At 53.8% G+C, this 19,502-nt stretch overlaps 3 protein-coding genes across 3 annotated transcripts; all 3 read left to right on the forward strand.

Moving 5' to 3' along the window:
* Positions 1–307: 307 nt before the first annotated feature.
* BROUX77_005870 (uncharacterized protein) lies at positions 308–1,429 on the forward strand (the record flags this gene model as incomplete). Its single annotated transcript, XM_073750791.1, has 1 exon — positions 308–1,429. The coding sequence occupies one exon, from the start codon at positions 308–310 to the stop codon at positions 1,427–1,429; it is 1,122 nt and encodes a 373-aa protein (XP_073603740.1).
* A 6,113-nt stretch (positions 1,430–7,542) lies between these two features.
* Positions 7,543–10,527, forward strand: BROUX77_005871 (uncharacterized protein; the record flags this gene model as incomplete). The annotated part of the gene is made up of 2 exons (XM_073750792.1): positions 7,543–7,575; positions 7,639–10,527. 2 exons carry the CDS (start codon positions 7,543–7,545, stop codon positions 10,525–10,527), a joined length of 2,922 nt encoding a protein of 973 aa, XP_073603741.1.
* Positions 10,528–12,790: 2,263 nt separating this feature from the next.
* BROUX77_005872 (uncharacterized protein) lies at positions 12,791–17,324 on the forward strand (the record flags this gene model as incomplete). The annotated part of the gene is made up of 3 exons (XM_073750793.1): positions 12,791–14,215; positions 14,295–15,328; positions 15,419–17,324. The coding sequence occupies 3 exons, from the start codon at positions 12,791–12,793 to the stop codon at positions 17,322–17,324; spliced, it is 4,365 nt and encodes a 1,454-aa protein (XP_073603742.1).
* Positions 17,325–19,502: the final 2,178 nt, after the last annotated feature.

Genomic DNA, 19,502 nt, shown 5'->3' on the forward strand with positions numbered 1-19,502 from the left:
CCCCGGGAGACCAGACAAGGCAGGCACAACCGCACGGTGGCTGAGTCAGCACTCACATCAGGCCATTTTCAACACCCTAACCCTGGAGAGTCTTTCATGCGGGTCCGTCCCACCATGGTGGAAGCCTGAGGCTCAACAGCATCTTGGTGTGCAACGCCGTGTGGTGACGAACATCGCAAGTCTAGCTGCAATTGGCCAGCCGCAGTCTGACGAAGTGCTTTTTTTTTTTGCGTGCTCGCATAGCATTTGCTGATTTGCGTTCCTCTTGCCACTGGATGTGCGCCCCGACTACATCACCCCGCCAGTCATGACCCTTACATTCGTCCTAGGCCGTGTCCCCAGCCTAGCCGCCCCCTTCCGGATCTCCATCCCACGAACAGCTGCCGCCGGTCTACCTCCATTGCTCCTGCGGCTCCGCCCTCCTTCCCGACTTGCCTCTCACAAAGCTGCTGCGCCTCTGCGACCCGACCTGTCGGCACTGAAGCGCCGCCCGGCCAACACCCCGCCTCGCGCCGCCGCGGCCCCGCAGCCCTCGGCCCCCCAGACTCAGACAGCTACCCCTGCGCCTACGCCGGTACAGCCCAGCCCACGACAGCCACCTCCCGTGCGCGGAACCAATGTCACCCTGACGTCGTACGCCTACCTACGCGACCTCGCGCGCAAAACGGCCCCGACCACGCTATACCAGGCGCCGAATCACTTTTGGCTATACGCCAGTAGCTGGGCCACAGGCGCCTTCTGCTTTGCCTATGCCGGCTACCACTTGACCACCATCTACTACGACCCGCCGTCGGGGCTGGCATGGTACGTGCCCAAGATGTTCGGCGTGATCTGCGTGGCCATGGGCGCGCTGGGCAGCTACTACATTCTGCGGTCGTCCAACATTATCCACCGCATCCGCGTGCTACCGCTGGCGCAAACGGGTACGTCTGCCTCCACCAGCCCTGGCACCAGCGTGGCCCAGCTCGTGGCGCAGAAGATCACCGAACTGCCACTGGAAATTGAGGTGAAGCGGATGCTGCCGTTTCTGCCGGCGCGCATGGTGCGCACGACGACAGCCTGCGTGAGCATGGATGGCACGCTGTCTAAGCCGGCGCCACAACACCTAACGGAAGCTGAGCGGCGCGAGCTGCAGCTGGCGGTCGAAAAGGCGCGCGCCGAGGCAGTGCAGTACGAAAAGGACCACCTGATGACGGCCCCCTTCCGCCATTTTAGCCGCGGCGCGCAGACTGCCTGGCATGGCGTCAAGCAGGCGCTGATTGGCAGTGGCTTTGTGCGCCTCAAGGTGGAGGCAGAGGTTAAGGGCAAGGGCACGTACAAACTAGATGTGACCAACGGGCTGGCGCTCAACGAGGGCAGAGTGCTTGACAAGCTGGTAAAGATTGAGATGAAGGAAGCTCGCAAGGGTCTACAGCTGTACCGCAGCTAGGTGGCGCAGCGGTGTAGGGACCGCGGCCAGGAGCCTGGGTTTACATCAGCGGTGGTACTGTAGGATATTAGTGAGGTAGGACGGGCTTTAGGCCTGGCGCAACAATGTAAATCAAGCATTTTCTTTTGGTGTCCATATAATAGAGGACAATGCGCATCCAGTATCGGTCTTTGCTATAACAGGACCGTTCCCAGAGTGTGTGGCAGTAGCGCGCCCTTTATCGAACCATCCAACATCAGTGTATCGGTCTGTGGAGGGCAAGGCATGCATCCCCGACAGCAGTTCTCACATTGTATCTTTTTTCTCATATGCAGCTGTACTCTGCCGAGGTCTTGGGTTTTCTAGCAACCCCGTGTGCACAGTGAGCGGCCTGTGTAACACCACGGCAACGTCACTCAACAGACGACAAGTTCTTTTTTCGTCGGCATTCTGGCTCTCCTCTTGTCTCCTTCATCTCTCTTTTACGCTTTTTCTGCACGCGCGGCCATTCTATCATCAGGCCTCTTTGCTGTAGAGTCATGTGAACGCGGCACCAGGTTACGTAGAGCGGGAAAGGTCGAGTGAGGGTGGCCACATGATTGGGTTTTGTGGTGTAGTGACCTCCTAGAACCACAACGCTGTCCGCAAACACTTCAATATATACACTCTTTATTCACTATGCGTCTTTTTTTCAGGTGTGGCTTGCTGTCTTTTGCATGCCCATTTCGCTGTCTTCTCATGGGGTTACAACACCCCCTCTTGTGCAACTCGATGCGCAGGCGAACACAAGACCACGCTTCACTTGTCCCATGACCCTTTGTCTGCTGGCTTAGCCAGCCGCGTGCAAGTCTCAGTATACGCCATTCTGACACGTTTCTTGTCGTAGCTGGTGCGACGGTGGTGGGAATTGTCACTAGCTAGGGCCTTTGGACAACAACCTGTTCGTTCGTTTTCCCGATGTGCAATCCAGTTCCATGCTCCCGGGTAATATGTAATATTCATGTATGACTATATGTATCAAGTATTTTCAACAACCACGAAGCTAGCTGTAGTGCTCTGAGCTAGACATGGTGCAAATATTTGGCTCTGGTGTTGACTGTAACGTAGGTCCCCGGCAAGAGGCCATGTTGTGCTTCTGTGAGCTGTCATTGGGCTTTGTTTTCAGGGCCGCGTTGTAAGTAATTTTTTAGGAATGTCTATGGATTATCTTTAGCCTCCATAGATCAGCTCCAGACCTTGTTTAGCCAGAATGGATGCTAAGTTAGTGTTTGAACTATGTCTGTGTCAGGCTTGGGGGCCGTAAGATGCTAATTGAACGAGAATGTGTTAGGGTTGTCAACCCTTGTGACGCAGGTACAGATTATATCGTCAGTCGAATCAGACATGTCAAAACAGAAAAAGTAGACGTTGATAAAGCCAGCCAAAAGCCGCGAACCATGAGAAAACAGGACTTGTTCTTGTTCTGAGACCAGGCAGAATGTGACTTGGTAGAAGCTCAGCTGACACTATGTGGTTGATATCAAAGCGTTGAGGCCGAAAAAGAGGGGTAAATCATGAGCCACAATATAGATATAGATGGACAAGAAGAGAGAAAAGTAGAGAGAAAAGCAAAGGAAGAAAAAGGGCGGCTCACAAGAGAAGAAAGGAAAGGAAAAAAAAGGGTGGCTCACATGAGAGGAAAATTTTGCAGGTCTATGGCGAAAAAAAAAAAAAAAAAAAAATGTACCAGTGAGAAAAACGAGGCTTGCTAATGGATCGTGACAGCACGACGGCAGCTCGGCGGAGGGTATGTGCAGCATAACATCATAGACGCATATTCTTGCCTGGTATTTGTAGCCGGAAAACCGTAAGTCTGTTGATATGTGTCGGCAGCAGGGGTCAGGCTTTCAGATGAATGGAGACGTTCTATTCGTCGTGATTTCTTTTGTCTGTTGGCAGATCCCCGCTTCCCCGCTTCCCCGTGGGTAGGCTCGGTGGTGAAGGAGGAAGAGAGGAAGAGGGCAACAGGAGGGTCGGTTATATGCATGTATATAGTCGTATGTATGTATTTAGGCCAGTAAGTATAATGCAGGACTGGCGTGTGGTTTAGGGCTGATCTGGACAAGTCGAATGCGACGGTGGGTGGGCGGCAGTGGCAGTTTGAGTCGAGATGGCGGATGGTAGATGCGAGATGCGAAAGGCGAGGTGGAATGTGTGGTTTGGCGTGTGTGTATGTATGTATGTAGGTTTAAATATCAGGGGTGTTGTACTGTGACTGGATAAGAGAGTTTGCCTCTGAAGGTTCTCGTGGTGGAGGTTTCTTTTCTCAGACTCACAGACTTGCGCACAGAGAATGTAGACAAGTACATTTTTACATGTGTATGTGCTTGTACAACCTGAAAGTCCACACCATCTACCTCAATTAGGCATTATTCACATGTGTACATAGTTACGGAGTCTTGTAATCTGGCGGGGCTTGTCTTATCGTCGAGAAAGTCAACAAAGCGAAGGCGCCAGGCTAAAGACGAAAGGAAAGACTAAAGTTCAAGTGTGCCAGCTTATCAGCATAAAGGAAGATCAGATATCTCCTATCTTATCACTGTTGAATCCTTCTTCCCCACAAAAAAACCAAACTTGCCTCGAGGACAAGTGACGTTATTCTTTGTTCTGGCTGGCTGGCTGGCTGCATTGCTGGCTGAGCTGAGGGGGAGGCAGCGGGGTAGGTAGGAGGTAGGTCACGGCATTCCTGGTTGGCAAACAGTCGAAGCTGTTGTCTTGTTTCTGCGAGGAATGGTGCGATGCGCAGAGCGAGAGTCAAGAAGCAGAAGAACATTCTTTGGCGCAGCCAGGTAGACAGGCCCAGGCAGAATATTCATTCAAGTAGAGGTGGACGTCTGATTGAGTTCAGTGACATGGCCTTGTAACCCGGAATGAATGCCTGTCGTTATTTGTTTCGAGAATGACCAGGGTGACTAGGGTCAGGTGGCTTGGAGTCTAGAGTGAGTTCGTTCCTTTGTAAAAATTGATGGTGGTCAAGGCTTGTTTATGCTTGATCTTGGCTCTCAATGTGGTGGGTGGTTGGAGACGATGCATGAGAGAGAAAAGAGAGACTCAGAAAAAAACGACGTGGTGTCCTGTTTTCGTCGTTTCTACCCTCTCAACTTGCTATGTTACCAAACGTCACGTCCGTCAGAACATGGCCGTACGATTAGGGCTCCACAATGGCGCAGAGGAAGCAGCGGCAAGATTCGACGCCTGGTTTTGCAGGCAGCACGGAACCAGGGCTGCGGCCCCGACGCACACGTTGATCCCGGCCTCGATCGAGAAATCTCAGCCAGGGACATTTCATTTAGCAGAGGGAATTGAGAATGTAGAAGCCGGCTGGAGAGGAGGGAAACAGACAGCGAGCGGCCAGTGGACTTTTCCTTGTATGATGACACAAAGTTTGCTTCACTAACTAGTTGACTAGTTATCCTGATTAACTGTGTATGTATGTACTCGGCCGAGACGGCCTATATATAAACACTATATCGAGCTAGACTCCAACTTTTTGGTGAGATTTCTGCGGGTGGAATGGAGCGGAAGTGGCATTTGAAACCCTTGTTTTTTTTTCTTGTTTTCTTTTTTTTTTTAGATTTTCTGATTCGCTGATGTCATTGTTGGCCAAATGAATGCCATCGTGACATGATGGCCAACCAAGCCCGCAGTGCACGCACATGTACGTCATAGCCAAGCAATGGATGGATTAGGAGCTTGAGTAACCCCACCAGAGAATAAGGATAAGGAAAAGAAAACCCTGACGATGAGGGCGAGGGCAAGGGTTAATCTGGGTGTGCCTACATTGTTGCTGGTGATGGACTGCGTGCTGTGTGGTATATCTTTAAACGCGCTCTATGCTGACAAGTTCTGAACACGAGGTGCTACACAACAGAGGTCTGAGTCTAATTTCTCTCTCCTTGCATTGGGCTTCATTTGGTGTGCATACAATACAAGTTCAGGTCTAGGTAGAATGCGCAAAGGCGGTGCCATGCGGTGCAGCGTGAGACATGCTCTAAGTGTGTACAAGCAGCAAGTCACTAACTATTGTATTCTACAACTATGCTGGATGCTGGATGCTGGAACATACATACATAACTAACTACACAACTAACTCCAGGATCAAAACCCCCCCACCACCCCCTGTTTGAGCCTGGCTGACTGGCAGTTTATTACGTATGCTTCCAAGTCAAGGGTGCAGATTGCAAGCAAGTTTGTAGTCAAGTCAGTGCTGAAGTTGTGATCTGCCACCAGTGCTGTCACCATTGTCGCCAGAATACATCTATGTATGAATGTCTGTTGCTATTGTTCATGGCAAACGCTGCTGGCCTGAGGCTGGCTTCCCCTCCCTGGTCCTTTTCCGCGCTGATCACCACCAGCAAAAGTGTCGCAGCTCTCTGGCTCCTCAGCTTTGATGTTTTGTTTTGTTACTGTCAAGCCCGGAAGAGGGCCCCTTTGTATATCGCTTGACGCTGTTGACTGGAGCAACAGGCATTGGCAAGCAGGGGGAGCCTGGCCGTTGCGATGGAGGAGACAAGAGAGACAGAGTCGACCATTGGGATGGCTGTTTTGTAGTGGGCGCCAGCCTGTAGGCTCAGGGGGTTCCGGGCTTTTCAGTGCTCTGCATCTCTGCTCAGAGCCTCCGCGAACAATCTCGGAACCCCTCTTGCGGCTGCCCCCTGTAAATGCGATTGTTTCTTGTTGTCTCTTTTGCTTTTCTTTTTCTTCCCCCCCCCCCCCCCCTGCTGCGTTGCATCGGGGGAAAAAAGAGAGAGAAACGAAAAAATAGACCAAAAAAAACAATAAAAAAGCAACAAAAAAACAACAAAAATAATCCATTATCATCGTGCTCTTTTGGCGCCAGGTTCTTCTCTTTCTTCCCCTTCCTCTCCCGCACCACCCAAGCAAAACCGCCATCGCGACTTTGTGTCGTTCGTTGCTTGCTGTGCTGTGCTGTACTGTGCTAGGACGGCCCAAAAAAAGAACGACGACCATCATCGCGAGAATTCCGACGAATGAGAGCCACCCACCGAAGAAAACCCTCGGCTTCCCCCTCTGGCCATTGTCAACTACATCTTTTTCCATCCTGTTTTTATCGTCTTGTTTCCTGTCCTTCATCGCCACCGCCGACCATCTCGCTGCCTTTTCTGTCTGTCCATCGCCGCCACCTTCGCTCTTTCGCCCGTCCTCCACGTCTTCTCGCTTGTTGAGCCTCGCTCCCGCCGTCCCACCGTGCCCACGATATCGACATCGTGTGCTGCCAGAATCCGCGATTCGCCCGCTTTCTGCTGCAATCATCGTCGCCAAGTATCTCCAGGTGAGTCAGTTGCATCCCCCGCCCGAGGGCCGCCGAGAGCCTCCCGGCCACGACAAGCCTCCACTGCCCACCTCTGCCTCAGCCCCTCGTCTTCTCTTCACGATCTCCTCCCACACTCGCTTCTCTCTCGCTCTCTCGCCTGGGCCTCGTGCTGCGAGCCCCTGTATCACAAACCCTGCCCTGCATCTGCCTCTGCGCTTGAGTGGAATATCCACGGCCGGGGTTTTTTTTCTCTCTTGAACCTGGATCAGCAGCCTGGTTGATCTCTCGCTTCTGTTTTCGACCTGGACGGCCTCGAAACCCGCAGCAGTGCTCTGATCATTATGCTCTCCCATGTTGTAAAATTCTGGGGTTTTTTTTCCCGCTCCATGCTAACCTACTGTGCTCGACTTGGTGTAGTACCCAGAACTTGGCCCTCTTCCCGCTGTGATAGTTCCCTTTGACCCTATCAAGCTCAACTCGCATCGAAGCCACGACACGCTTCCATTAGCCGATTTCCCAGATTTGAAGGAATCTTTTTTTCTGTGCTCATCGTTTGGGTCACCTTGCACAAAAGAAACAATCTTTCGACCATCGGGACCAAAGTTTTCATCGCTCTTCTTCTTTGTGCCTCTTGCATTCTCTGCCTTTTTTTTCCTGCCCGCCTCTGTGCACGTGCAGCGCCTGCCTTTTCACTTGTCCACCCTGGCGGCTTAACCACACAGCCAAACCGGCCTGCTATAAAAGATCCGGCTCTTCATATCCCTCTGCTCCCTTTTCCTCTGGCTCTTGTGTACCCCAATGCGGTGATATCTTGCCAACCATGGACTCAGAAGACGGGGAGGTTTATATCAAGGTCAGTCTGCTTCGTGGCTCTCCCCCTCGTGGGCTCCCACCAACTAACCCGTCTGCCTCTTAGAATCTCGCCACCTATGTGCACAACAACGAAAAGGCTCTGGCCAATGCCAACAGCCCTCGCCGAGGCCCCGTTTCGCGACATGCCCCATCGCACAGCATGAGCTCTGCTGCCGCCATCCAGCGATCGCCCACTCTCCCCACTCGCCCCTCGACTTCCGCCTCGTCTCTGCCCTTTTCTCCCGGCTTCTCGCTGTCGCTTGGCTTTGGTTCGCAGTCCTCCAAGTCCACAAAGCTGTCTTTGACGCCCCACCATCTCTTCTACCTGCTGTCCCGCTTCGAGGAACTCGGTATTGATGTCGGCCCCCTCAAGATCCGCCTGGAGAACATCCAAGACTCATCCAACACCTCCAACTATGTGTCGTTTCTCAGCAGTGGTCAGCGCTCCAAGACTCATGGTTCCGACATTGACTCGATACGGTCTGTTTCTAGCATCCGCAGCGTCATGTCAAGTGTAACCACCATGTGGTCTCACTTTGGCTTTGGTGCCAGCATTTCTGCTGCACGCACTGAACGCCACAAGGCCCTGATTCAGAATGAGCTCAAGTACTTGTACTCTTCCTTCACTAAAATCCCCGCCCTGAGACTCGCTCCGGACTGGAGAGCCCGTCTTGTTCGTGGCTACGAAGAGTTCCCCTTCGACTCTGCTGTTCCACTGCACTCTTTCAAAAATGTCCAAACCCTTGACGTTGAAGACATCAACTTCCGCCAGTTCTTTGGCTGGGATCGCATGGCTGACCAACTCAGGTCATTGACTCTGCGCAGAGCAAGCATTGATGACCCTGCCGACATTTTGATTGATATTGTGCTAGATGACATGGACAGACGTCGCCGCCGTACCGCAAAAACACAGCATACTCCCCCTACCACCTGGTACGGGAATGCTTCAACGCCCGCTGGCCACAGACGTAGCCCCACTATTGGCCACCCCGATATGCCTAGACTCATGTCGCCCCCAGCGTCTCCCGACCCCCGAAACTCGGCCAATGACTTGCGCATCGGTTCTCTCAACAATCTCGAATCCGCCATCTATGACACCTCCTTCCCTGCCAGCCGGAACCCTTCTCGCCAGCACCGTTACACACGCAGCACATCCATATGTCGTCCTGAAAATGATGATGCCCATTCCCCCACGCGCATCTACAACTCCGGCCTTCCTTCAATCCGATCCCGCCACGACCGGGAATCATCCATCAGTGTCTCCAACCAGCCTCGAGTGCCTGAAAAGGTTCGAAGGTCTGGATCCGGCAGCTCACACTCTAGTCTATCCGACTCGTTTCATAGTCAATCAACTGCTCGGCCAACTAATCACCAGCGTCGCGGGAGTGCTTCAAACTTGCTCAATATGGCCAACAGCAGCAATACAGTGCTTCCCATCACCAAATGGCGCTTTCTACGCCACCTGAGTCTCACCGATAACGCCATCACCGCCATCCCCAGCTCAAGTTTGACTCCCCTTGCTAACACCTTGCACTCATTTGATCTAAGCAGTAATCTATTCACGCAAATTCCTGATAGCTTAGCCACTCTCACTGCCCTCCGTGCTCTGAATCTGGCGCACTGCATGATTGACTCTCTTCTGTCGCTGAATCGCAACCCGTTGCCGGCCATTTCATCTTTGAACTTGCGCGCCAATAGACTTCAGTCACTTTCTGGAATTGAGAAACTTCTGCCTTTGGAACGTCTGGATCTTCGCGAGAACTGTCTCACCGATCCTACAGAACTGGCTCGTTTGACTGGTATTCCCTATATTCGCGAGATTTGGGTTGATGGCAACCCCTTCATTCGCACGCACAAGAATTACCGCATCACCATTTTCAACCTGTTCCGGAAGACTGCCGGATACACAGAGGATTTGCTGATTGACGGATCTGGCCCTACATATAGTGAGAAGCGTTATCTGGTGGATCGTGTGCCTGTACCTGCAGCTGTACCTGTCGTACGCCAGCCTGCCCCAGAAGTCTATCTCGTGGACATTGGACTTGGGAGCACTTCCCCAACAAGCAAGCCTAGTGCTATCTACGAGGAACCGTCCCGCACCCAGCGCGAGCCAGGTGTATTGCGCAAGGAGCGCCCTACGCCTCGTCCGGTCAACAGTGACGCTAACCGCTCCTCACACCGCCGCAAGAAGGGTAGTAAGAGACGTATTGTAGATCTCTCCACCTCGGAACCTAGCAGACCCCCACCACCCTCAATGACTAGTGATATGCCTCCTCCCCCGATTCCCAACGAGTATCTGTCCAACAAGCAGGCACAAAAGTCTCCCGAGCTGCCCAGCCTTCCTCCGCTCTCCTGCCAGGAGCCAAAATCGCCTCGGTCTGCCTCCAAGACGGCAGTTGAAATCACGTTCAAGAGGGGAGTTGAAGAGGCTCTGTTGCAACATATGAACATGGAGAGTTGTGGTAGCACTAGCACTAGCACTAGCACTGGTATTCTTGCGACTAAAACCGCTAATGCCGAAAAGGCTCATGTGATGCGTCATCGCCATCGTATCTCTCAGTCATCTGACATGTCAACGCCAGAGCCCGCGTCTCCTCCTTTAGAGACACAAACCAAGACACCCAAGGTGGTCCCCGCCGCTGAGTCTCGCGCAGGAGTGGTGTGCCCTGTTATTCCCTCAGAGTCGGAGCTTTCGCCGCTCTATAGTCCAGGTGAATCGGACGGCAGCGAGTGGGACATGGGTGGCGAGCTGTACAAGCGCAAGATCGAGGCTCTCCGCAACCAAGTCGGCGAGGGCTATCTGACTGTGTTGGGCGAAAGCCCATGGAAGCCGAGCCCTAGCACCGAGTTTGCGACGGAGTTCAAGTCCACCTTGGCTGCTGTGTCTCCGATACACGCGACGGCAACATCAAAGCCAGCTGTCGTCAGCGGGCGTACCATCGGCGGAGGCTAGGGCTGGCCACTCTGATAACCGTCTTCGTCTTCACTTGATCCCCACATTCCCTTTCGTCTTCTTTTCGCCCATTCTTTCTCCTATCCCCCTTCCATTTCTCTTTCCTCTCACTGTGATACCCGCCCCAGGAGATTAACTCCTCAGGCACTATATTTCTCTATTTTCTCTTTGGATTTTTTTCTTTTTATGGAACAATTGGTTCTTGCCCTTTCACCTCGATCTACCGCACTTGCGGTCTGTTGTATTTCGCCGCTTTGGATGAAGACTCCCGATCCTCATGAACTGATCAACTATTTACCTGCTTATCCACTGCCTACTCCTCTGCCGTGTTTTATCCGGCCCTTTTTTTTTGAATGCTTCTGCCTGCGGGCATCTACATTTTTTGCCTGGTTTTTCTTTGGGTTTCCTTCTGGGGTTTTTCTTTTTGGTCTGGCTCTTTTTTGTTTTATTCGGGAGCATAGCGGGGTTTTGATTTTCTGGTGTTTCTTTTTTTTTTCCTCGTGCGTGTCTTGTGTGTTTTCTTCGTTTTTGGGTAATTCTCTTTCTAGGTTCTTTTTAGCTTCACGACCTCCATCCAGGTTTGGTCGTGTGAGCATGTACAAAATTCTTCTTTTTCTTTGCGCCCTGATTTCTATCGCGATCAACCCATGCTCTCGGGCAGGTGTTGGCTGTTCTCTTTCCTCCTATTTGCCTTTCTGCCTTGCTTGTTCTGTTTCGTGCTTTTGATTTCTTGCCTTTGATTCTCGTTCGCCAGTGCTTTTCGTGTGCCTCGTTTGGACTTGCTTGTAACGCAACGCCCTGCTGCCGTTGATTTACAGGCCTTTGCCATGCAGTTCCCTTCTCTCGTCTTTCTTGAGACGCATTTTATACTTTTCTTCCTCTTGCCATGTGTTGTCGTCAGATGTTTCTGGGGTCTTTTCATGTAGAAGTCGTCTTTGAGTGTCGTCGTTTTATTTACTAAAATTAACATGTCTTGTTATAACGCTCTTGGGTGTAATCGCCGTGATTGTGACAATGGTTGATGTGATGTTTGGTGGATTGGCTGCCAAAGTCAAAGCTGCACTGTAGGATCGATCCTCAGTCCCAAACAGCTCCAACGGGATGTCATGTGACTCTTGTGTCACGTGTGCGACAACAGCCTGGCCATGAGGCTCCTGCCATTGTCGGGACCAAACAATAGGACGGAGTGTCTTGGGGACTCGCATTTAGCAAAGAGAAACCCTTCCCCAACTCAGGTAAACTTTGCGAGGTTGAATATCACGCAAACACAAGTTATACACGTGCATCCATCATGTCTCTTGTAGATCCCGACTGACGTACAGATTGATTAATCAGCAGAACTAGTCTCCCCACTCGGGACCTCTTGTCTCTTCTTGAACCAATCACAGAGCTTTAGACCGTGCGGGGTGCGAATAACTACGCAACCGGCACTGTAGGTCTATGTGTCTGGGGGGGGGGGGGGGGGGGGAATAGACACGCCGAAAAAAACAGACGACCAGATATCAGTTCATCAACATCAACACCACGAATGAATTTAATCAGATTTAATTATCGCAACAATAAGCACACCGCCGTGCAGCTCCAAAGACGCTTTTTCTGTCACATAGGAAGACATATTTTTCTCTATTTTTCTACCTGCGTATTTGCCCCCTGTGCGAGGCGGTCTGCGCCCATCTTTTTGGCTCCGGGTGCCTTTGCTTCGCGCTCAAGTACCGACGCGCCCTTCCGACGCCCTTCAACCCAACGATAGTCCAGTCCGACCGACAAACGCGAACATTGCTTCACGCGCCGAGCCCGACGCGAGACGAGTACGGTGCGAGCAGGCTGCTCGGCATTCCACGAGGCGGAGCGGACACACGGCGGCTGTCTTTTCTCCCCCTGCGCTACGAGACACTTGCGGTCCCCCCTCCCCCTCCCCTTCTCCAAACAGCTATCGAGAGAGCTCGTTTCGAGCCTGTAGGTACTCGACTTTGACGGCTGCCGCCATCGCCAGACTACGGAGCACGTCCCATCGCGATTGCTTGCGCTTGCACTTGCGCGCCCTCGGTGGCGGCCAGCGGGGCCAATTTGCTTTGGCCACGGAGCGGGCCTCAAACGCGAAACAGACACGAATATATACACACACCCGCAGCTATAGAACAGCGGAACGAGACGAGACGGCGCTGCCCTACGAAACACACGCGGATACACGAGAATTCGCGACGGTCTACGGATGCAGCTTATCACGCCTTCACACACACATTTGCACACACCCCCTCTACACATGATACAAAAACCTTCCACGCCGCAGACGCGTGGTAAGCCTGTGGCTACGCCCTCGGGTCGCCGGCGGGGCAGACCGCCTGGTAGCACAAACGCGGTCCGTGCAGCGCGATTAGCAGCAGCGGCTGCAGCGGCAGCCGGTGGCGTAGACACGGATGCATTTGATGCGGGGTCGCCCATGTCCAGCGGGTTGCCTAGGCGCCGAAGGTATGTGCCCAGCGGACCAGGCGGCAATGGTCGGTTCATAGACGACAACGGCTTGACAACGACAACACCAGTCCCCGAAACAGAGAGAATAACCCGTGCAACGGCAGCGCCAGGTGCTACACACCAGCGCGATCGTCATGACCACAACCACGGCGACGATTCGCCGTCGTCGATTTCGGTGGCGAGACGAGTCGCGCAGAATCCGCGAAGGCGACGCGAGGATATCGAGGATTCAGAAGAATACGGCTCGGCGGCGGCCATGGCAGCGGCGGTGGCACAGAGCGAGGGTTACAAGCCGCGTGAAGAGCGGGGGTGGGAGGAGTTTCATCCCGACTTAGACATTGAGGCTTGCTTCAAGATTTTCAGCGCAACAGAGGTCGATGGTACCGCGTTGGCTGATGGCATGGAGGCTAAAGATGTAGTTTTACTCCCACCAACGACACCACCCAAGCGCAGAGTCGGACGACCGCCACGTGATTCATCGGCATATGGTGGGATTAGCAGGACGCCAGCGGTGCTTCCAATACATAACCAGACCCCCAAGGAAAAATTGGACCTCAAGCGGCCGTCATATCGGAGAACCAACCGGGTGTCGCTATTCGAAAGCAAAGCACTCGGCACGGCGCGCTATGTCGACCAGCCTATGGCTAATGTCGGCTTCCAAGAAACAGACCGCTTCTACCAACCCGAGGATACTCTCATCAAAGCTAGCGACGGCGGCTGGGACGATGATCACCACGACCACCTGCTTGCAGCCACAGCCAGGACAGGGACGGACAAGAGCCTCAGCCGTGTCGAATACGACATGGACGAGCAGGACGACATGTGGCTCGAGGCTATCAACCGCGAACGCAAGGCCAACGATTTTCCGCCCATCACGCGTGAGCTGTTTGAAATTACCATCACTAGGATCGAAAAGGAGTGGCATGCGCTCGAGAAGCGCATCCCCAAGCCGAACCCCAAGCCACCCCAGACACAACGCCCGCGCTCGTCCAGTGCTGCCGCGGTCAATGGAGAGGCACAGGCTGGACCGTCGTCGGGCGAGGAGCCGGATAGCAAGTGCGCTATATGCGACGATGGTGACTGCGAAAACACGAATGCGATTGTGTTCTGTGATGGATGCGACTTGGCGGTTCATCAGGAATGTTATGGTGTGCCATTTATTCCAGAGGGTCAGTGGCTGTGTCGCAAGTGTCAGATTATTGGTCGGGGCATTCCGGTATGTCTTTTCTGTCTTTTCTGTTAGCGCTTTTGTTCGCCTGTCGGCCTGGTTTCTCTGACTAACGCTCTCCTCATAGACATGCATCTTCTGCCCTAACACAGACGGTGCCTTCAAGCAAACCAATGCGTCCAAGTGGGCACATCTTCTCTGTGCCATGTGGATCCCCGAAGTGTCCCTCGGCAATCACACCTTCATGGAACCTGTCATGGAGGTCGAAAAGGTTCCCAAGACGCGCTGGAGACTATCGTGTTATATTTGCAAGCAGCGCATGGGTGCCTGCATACAATGCAGCAACAAGAGCTGTTTTCAGGCCTTTCACGTCACCTGTGCGCGGCGGGCTCGACTGTTTCTCAAAATGAAGACCAGTCAAGGTGTCCTGGCTGTGCTCGACGGCGGCATGACGCTCAAGGCGTTCTGCGACCGCCACTGCCCGCCGGACTACGCCGAGAACAACAAGGTCATTGAGACTACGCGCGCGGCGCGCCGGTTCTACCGCAAGAAGATGAAGGGCCGGCTATGGGCCGACTCCCATGCAACAGCGGCTCTTATGGCCGCACAGCATAGCGTGGCCTGTGTGTCGTCGGCGGAAGGTTCGCCGGCCCCATCATCTGGTGGATCGGGCACAGTCACGCCCGGCGGCACCGTCACCGAAAAGAAGAAAGGGATAGTATGGAAGCTGCCATCGGGCGCGCCCGTGATCCCGGCGTCTGTCTTTGACGCAGTCGACTCGGCCATGGGGCGCTTCGCGATCCGCCGGCGCCGCGACTTTGTCGCCAACGTGTGCCGCTACTGGACTCTGAAGCGCGAGGCACGCCGCGGCGCAGCGCTCCTCAAACGCTTGCAGCTGCAAATGGAGACGTTTTCGTCCATGGAGCTCACGCGCCGCAATTTTGTCGCCATGGGGCCCTCGGGCAAGGGCCGGCTGCAGCGCCGCATCGACTTTGCCGACTCGCTGCTGCGCGATCTGGCCGCGCTGCAAGGCTTGTCTGAGGCGCTTGTAGCTCGTGAGGCGCTCAAGTTGGAGGCGGCTGAGCTGGAGCTGGATTTTGTCGATACTTGCTACTTCCCCGTTGCGCGGGACATTGCACCGGCCATTGAAAAGGCGCAAGCGTAGGTGGATTCCCAGAGGCTCTTTTTCGAGTGTTTTTGTGTGATTGAGTGTATCTGTGTAGGAGTTTTGCTTACTAACTTTGCTGCTAGACTTGATAAAAACGTGTTTGCCATGGGCTTTCTGGGCCTTCAGGCACGTCTTGACCAGCGCTACTATACTACTACACTGGCTTTTGCCCGCGACTTCGCCGACATAATCAACAAGGGTATTGTTTCTGGCGAGAACACCATGGCGCGGCCGCGCCCACTGGGCCTCGAAGCGTCGCCCACTAAACAGAACTTTGGCGACATCCGCCCCCGTAAAACTCTTGGCAAAAACATCATCAGGGCTGTCAAGCCGTACCTTGAGGCCGCTCTAGCGACCGAGGCTACAGCGTTGTGCAAGCCTGTGGAGGAGATGCATAGGGAGCTTGAGACTATCCTGCAGGCAGCAACTGAGACACCCAGCCCGACGCCTGCCGGAAGACCTCCTGTGCCAGCTACTAGCGAGGACGCCGTTATGGATGATGCGCCGCTACTGGCACGCTCCGTCGCCGAAGACACTACTACAGGCGATGTGTCTAAACCCAAGGTCCTCCAGGTCACGGATCCCGAGGAGCATGTGGCCGACAAGCTGCTTTCGCAGGCCACTCCGCCTCAGACAACCGAGCCGTCACTCCCACCACCATCTGCATCGGCCCCACATGGCTCTCCCGACAATAAACCCCCGGCGTTGGCGGAGACGGTGGTGGCCCTGAATCAGCCTCCGCCGACACCCCCACAATCCACTAGCAACATGTCATTTCTATCAACTGTATCAGCACCGGTTCCGTCTAATGTGCTCAACAACGGTGGTCTGCTTTGGTATCTTGCGAGCTTTGATGTCAAGGGCCTTTCGGCCATAGATCACCCGGTGAATGAGGTCGAGTGTGCCATCAGTGAAGAACTTGCGGATGTCGACGACCATACACCCAGAGGCCCTGGTCAGGTCGGTAGAAAAGCCGATGCCACTTTCTCCGGTGGCGATATTCAACAAGCTTCGGATAAACAGTTGGCAGTGGCACAAGAGGGCGAGCCCCAGACAGAGGCTTGGAAGAATCCCGCTGAGCAGGATGTTGAAATGACTGATGCTTTGGAGTCGGTTGAGACAGATGCCCCCACTATGGCCGCGTTACATAGAAAGTCTCAAATGAACTCTAGCGAGGAGCCAGTTCATTCCACAGTCCAAGCGACTACGCCGCCACCAATCGCCGAATTTAATTATGCAGCCACACCAGAACCAACTACTAGCCAACCCTCGACAGGTGGTGCCACATCAGCCGAGCCTCCCCCAGTCACAACACCCGCCGCGCCACACATCGTTGTCACCAACGCATCATCGGCAGCCAGTCCGGCTTGTGAGCCCGTCAGTGACAACGCAACGATAGCTCCTCCAGCCGTAACCTCTCCGCGCCGGTCTACGCCCCGCAAGGTTGTCGGGTCACCGCTCAAAGCAACATCGTCGCCCAAGCCAACAGCCGCTTCGCTAGCCAACCCCGCACCCGAGCCTGAGCCTGAGCTCGAGCAACAGGCCCTACCGCTACCGAAGCTGCTGCCCATCGAGTCGGCGCTGCCACACCACCCCGCACCACAGAGCGCACTCTCCGAGCTATCCGAGGTCTCCTCGCTACCATCAATGGATGCAGACAGCGACGTTGATGCCGAAGGCGAGCCCGACGACGACCCTGAGCCTGCAGTTCAAACGAGGGATGCCATTGCCGCTGCGCTCGTCCCCGCTGACGGCGCACAGCCCGCACACACAGTCATGGTCGAGCGGCCAGCGAGCAAAGATTCACGCGCCGCGCTATCCCCCCAGCTGCCACACACGCCGCCAGTCACGCGTGCTACACGAGCTAATGTAGCAGCAGCCCGCGAGGCTCAGGAGGCCAAGGAAGCCCGCGAGGCGCAAGAAGCCGAGGCACTGCTTCAGCTAGAGCGCAAGAAGCGCACGCGGTCGTCGACACGCACGCGGCGGTGAAGGTGGCGGAAGAGTTTTTCCCGAGGAACACACTGGAAGAAAGGAGCCGCCAAGGGATGTGGGGCATGTGGGACATGTTCAGAATATGAGTATTTCGGTGTTTATTTTGTATGCCTTTTGCTTTTTGTTTCGTTTTTCCTTTGCGTCTTACCACGGGGTGTAGGTTTCTTTTCGGGATCGATATCATGGTACGTTAGGGTCTATCGGTAGGATTAGCCAGGGTTAGCTTAGCATTGTGAATTTGGAATAGAACCTGAGTGTTTTGTTTTGCCCCTCTTGCTGCTTGTTGTCCTGTTTCGTCCAGGCTTTGGCCCCTGTAATTGTTTTGTATCGCCGACTTAGCCCTCTGTAGCTCTAGCAGGGGGCACGCTGTGATTGTGTCCACAGTAGTGCAATTGTTCCCCATCTTTGTCTTGTTGGCCAGTGGCAAAAGCCAGCGCCTCCAATCAGATGCCGCGGTTCCAGGGCCCAACAGAAAGAAAGACAGAATGGCGCAGACAGAGGAAGGCGGCCTTGTCCTTATCTAGAAACTGCTTTTTTTCTTTTTTTCTTTTCATCTCTCCTTCACCCCCACTTTGGTGCTTTGGTGGCAGACGCACGCAGGCAGGTTTGGAGCCTGACAGGGAAGGCAGGTTGACGCTGGGGGAGGGAGGGAAGGAGGAAAAAAGCAAAGGGCAAGAGGAAGGACTTGGCCAAGGCAGTTGTCAGTTTGCTGGATGCAATTTTTTCTGAGCCTTCCTGGGACAGTTTTTGATGGGCGCTGGCCTTTAATCTTGCTGATGGGGCCGGCCAGCGACCATAATTTCCTTCTTCTCTTTTTTTTTTCCCTCCTTCTTTGTCTGTGTCAACTTTTTCGCATCTGGAAACTTTTTTGGCGACGACGTTTTTTTTATTTGAGTTCATTTCTAACCCCGAAGAAAAAAAATTCGGTTTTTTGTTCTCTCACTGAGAATTGCGATTTCTGCCTTTTTTTTTTTTTCCACCCGAGAAAATACTGCCGGAACGACTTGCTTCTCTTGTTCTCCCCCCATACGAACATCTCGACTCAAGACGACGGACTCTGGTCTCCCTCGCTCAACAATTGACTCTCTAGCGACGAACTCTTAGAGGCAGAGAAATCTGTCTTCGAACGGTCTCAGATTCACTGCTTTCTAACGGAGACGCGTCTCGCTCTTTCAACCCCCCCCCCCCCCCCCCGCCGGCGATCGTGAGAAGGAATTCTTCTTGCCCCCCCAAACTGCCTGTCGCTCGCTCATCGTGGCTGGTCACTCCCCTCTGTGAATAACTTCATCGAGCTCGCTTTTTTTTTTCCCTTCTCTTGTCCTCGCTAGAGACTTGCAGGATTCTTCGTCGTTGCTTGCCAATTCGCACGCTCAACGCGTCCATAAAAAAACTAAAAAATCAGAAACCTTGAAAAAAAATACAAATCTTCGCCATATTTCCCAAATCGCGCTTCTCCCACACGATCGAATACTTTTGCAAAGGTCAGTACCCAGCTCAAAACTCTCCTTTAGTCTTGCAAACACCCACGGCTCATCACACTATTACGAGCCTTATCCACAGCACTTTCCCTCCTCCCCAAAATCATCACGAGCTTTCTCCCCGGATCTTCCCTCCCCCTTCCTCACTCGGCTGGCTGGCTCCCTCGACCAAAGCACGAGGCTGGCTACAGCAAGGACGGTCAAGCATCCCCCATTCTGTAGCAGTCTCAAATTCCACCTTCCCGGCATTGCGTTGGAATCTCCCTGTCATTCCAGCCCTGGACAGCTTCATGGCCTGCTGGGCTTGCCGCGTGTGTGTCTTGTTTCTCCGACAAGACTGCCAGCGCCTGTAGCTCTGGCTCTCGCCATCCGACAGCGCCTGTGGAAAGCCCCACGCTAGCACACGCACTCACTCACTACATGATACGATTTCCCGTCACCCCTCTCTGTCTGTTCTCGGCCTTGTCCTCATTCTCGGCCCCCTCCTCTCCTCCCCCACACACACACTCAACATCCCCCTTCCTTTCTCCCTCCATTCAAGCTCTGCCGGCAGCAAAGCCTTCATTACCGCCATTTCCCCCTGCTGGCCCAGTGCTGGACCCCAAGCCCCAGCCAGCCAGAGCCAGGCCCGCCCGCCTTTCTTTCCACTGCTGTTGTCCAGTGACAACAACAACATCCATCGTCATCACATCACCAA

The sequence above is a fragment of the Berkeleyomyces rouxiae genome (assembly GCF_048999995.1).
Source record: "Berkeleyomyces rouxiae strain 22BRR77 chromosome Unknown BrBRR77_ptg000007l, whole genome shotgun sequence".
Lineage (NCBI taxonomy): Eukaryota > Fungi > Ascomycota > Sordariomycetes > Microascales > Ceratocystidaceae > Berkeleyomyces > Berkeleyomyces rouxiae.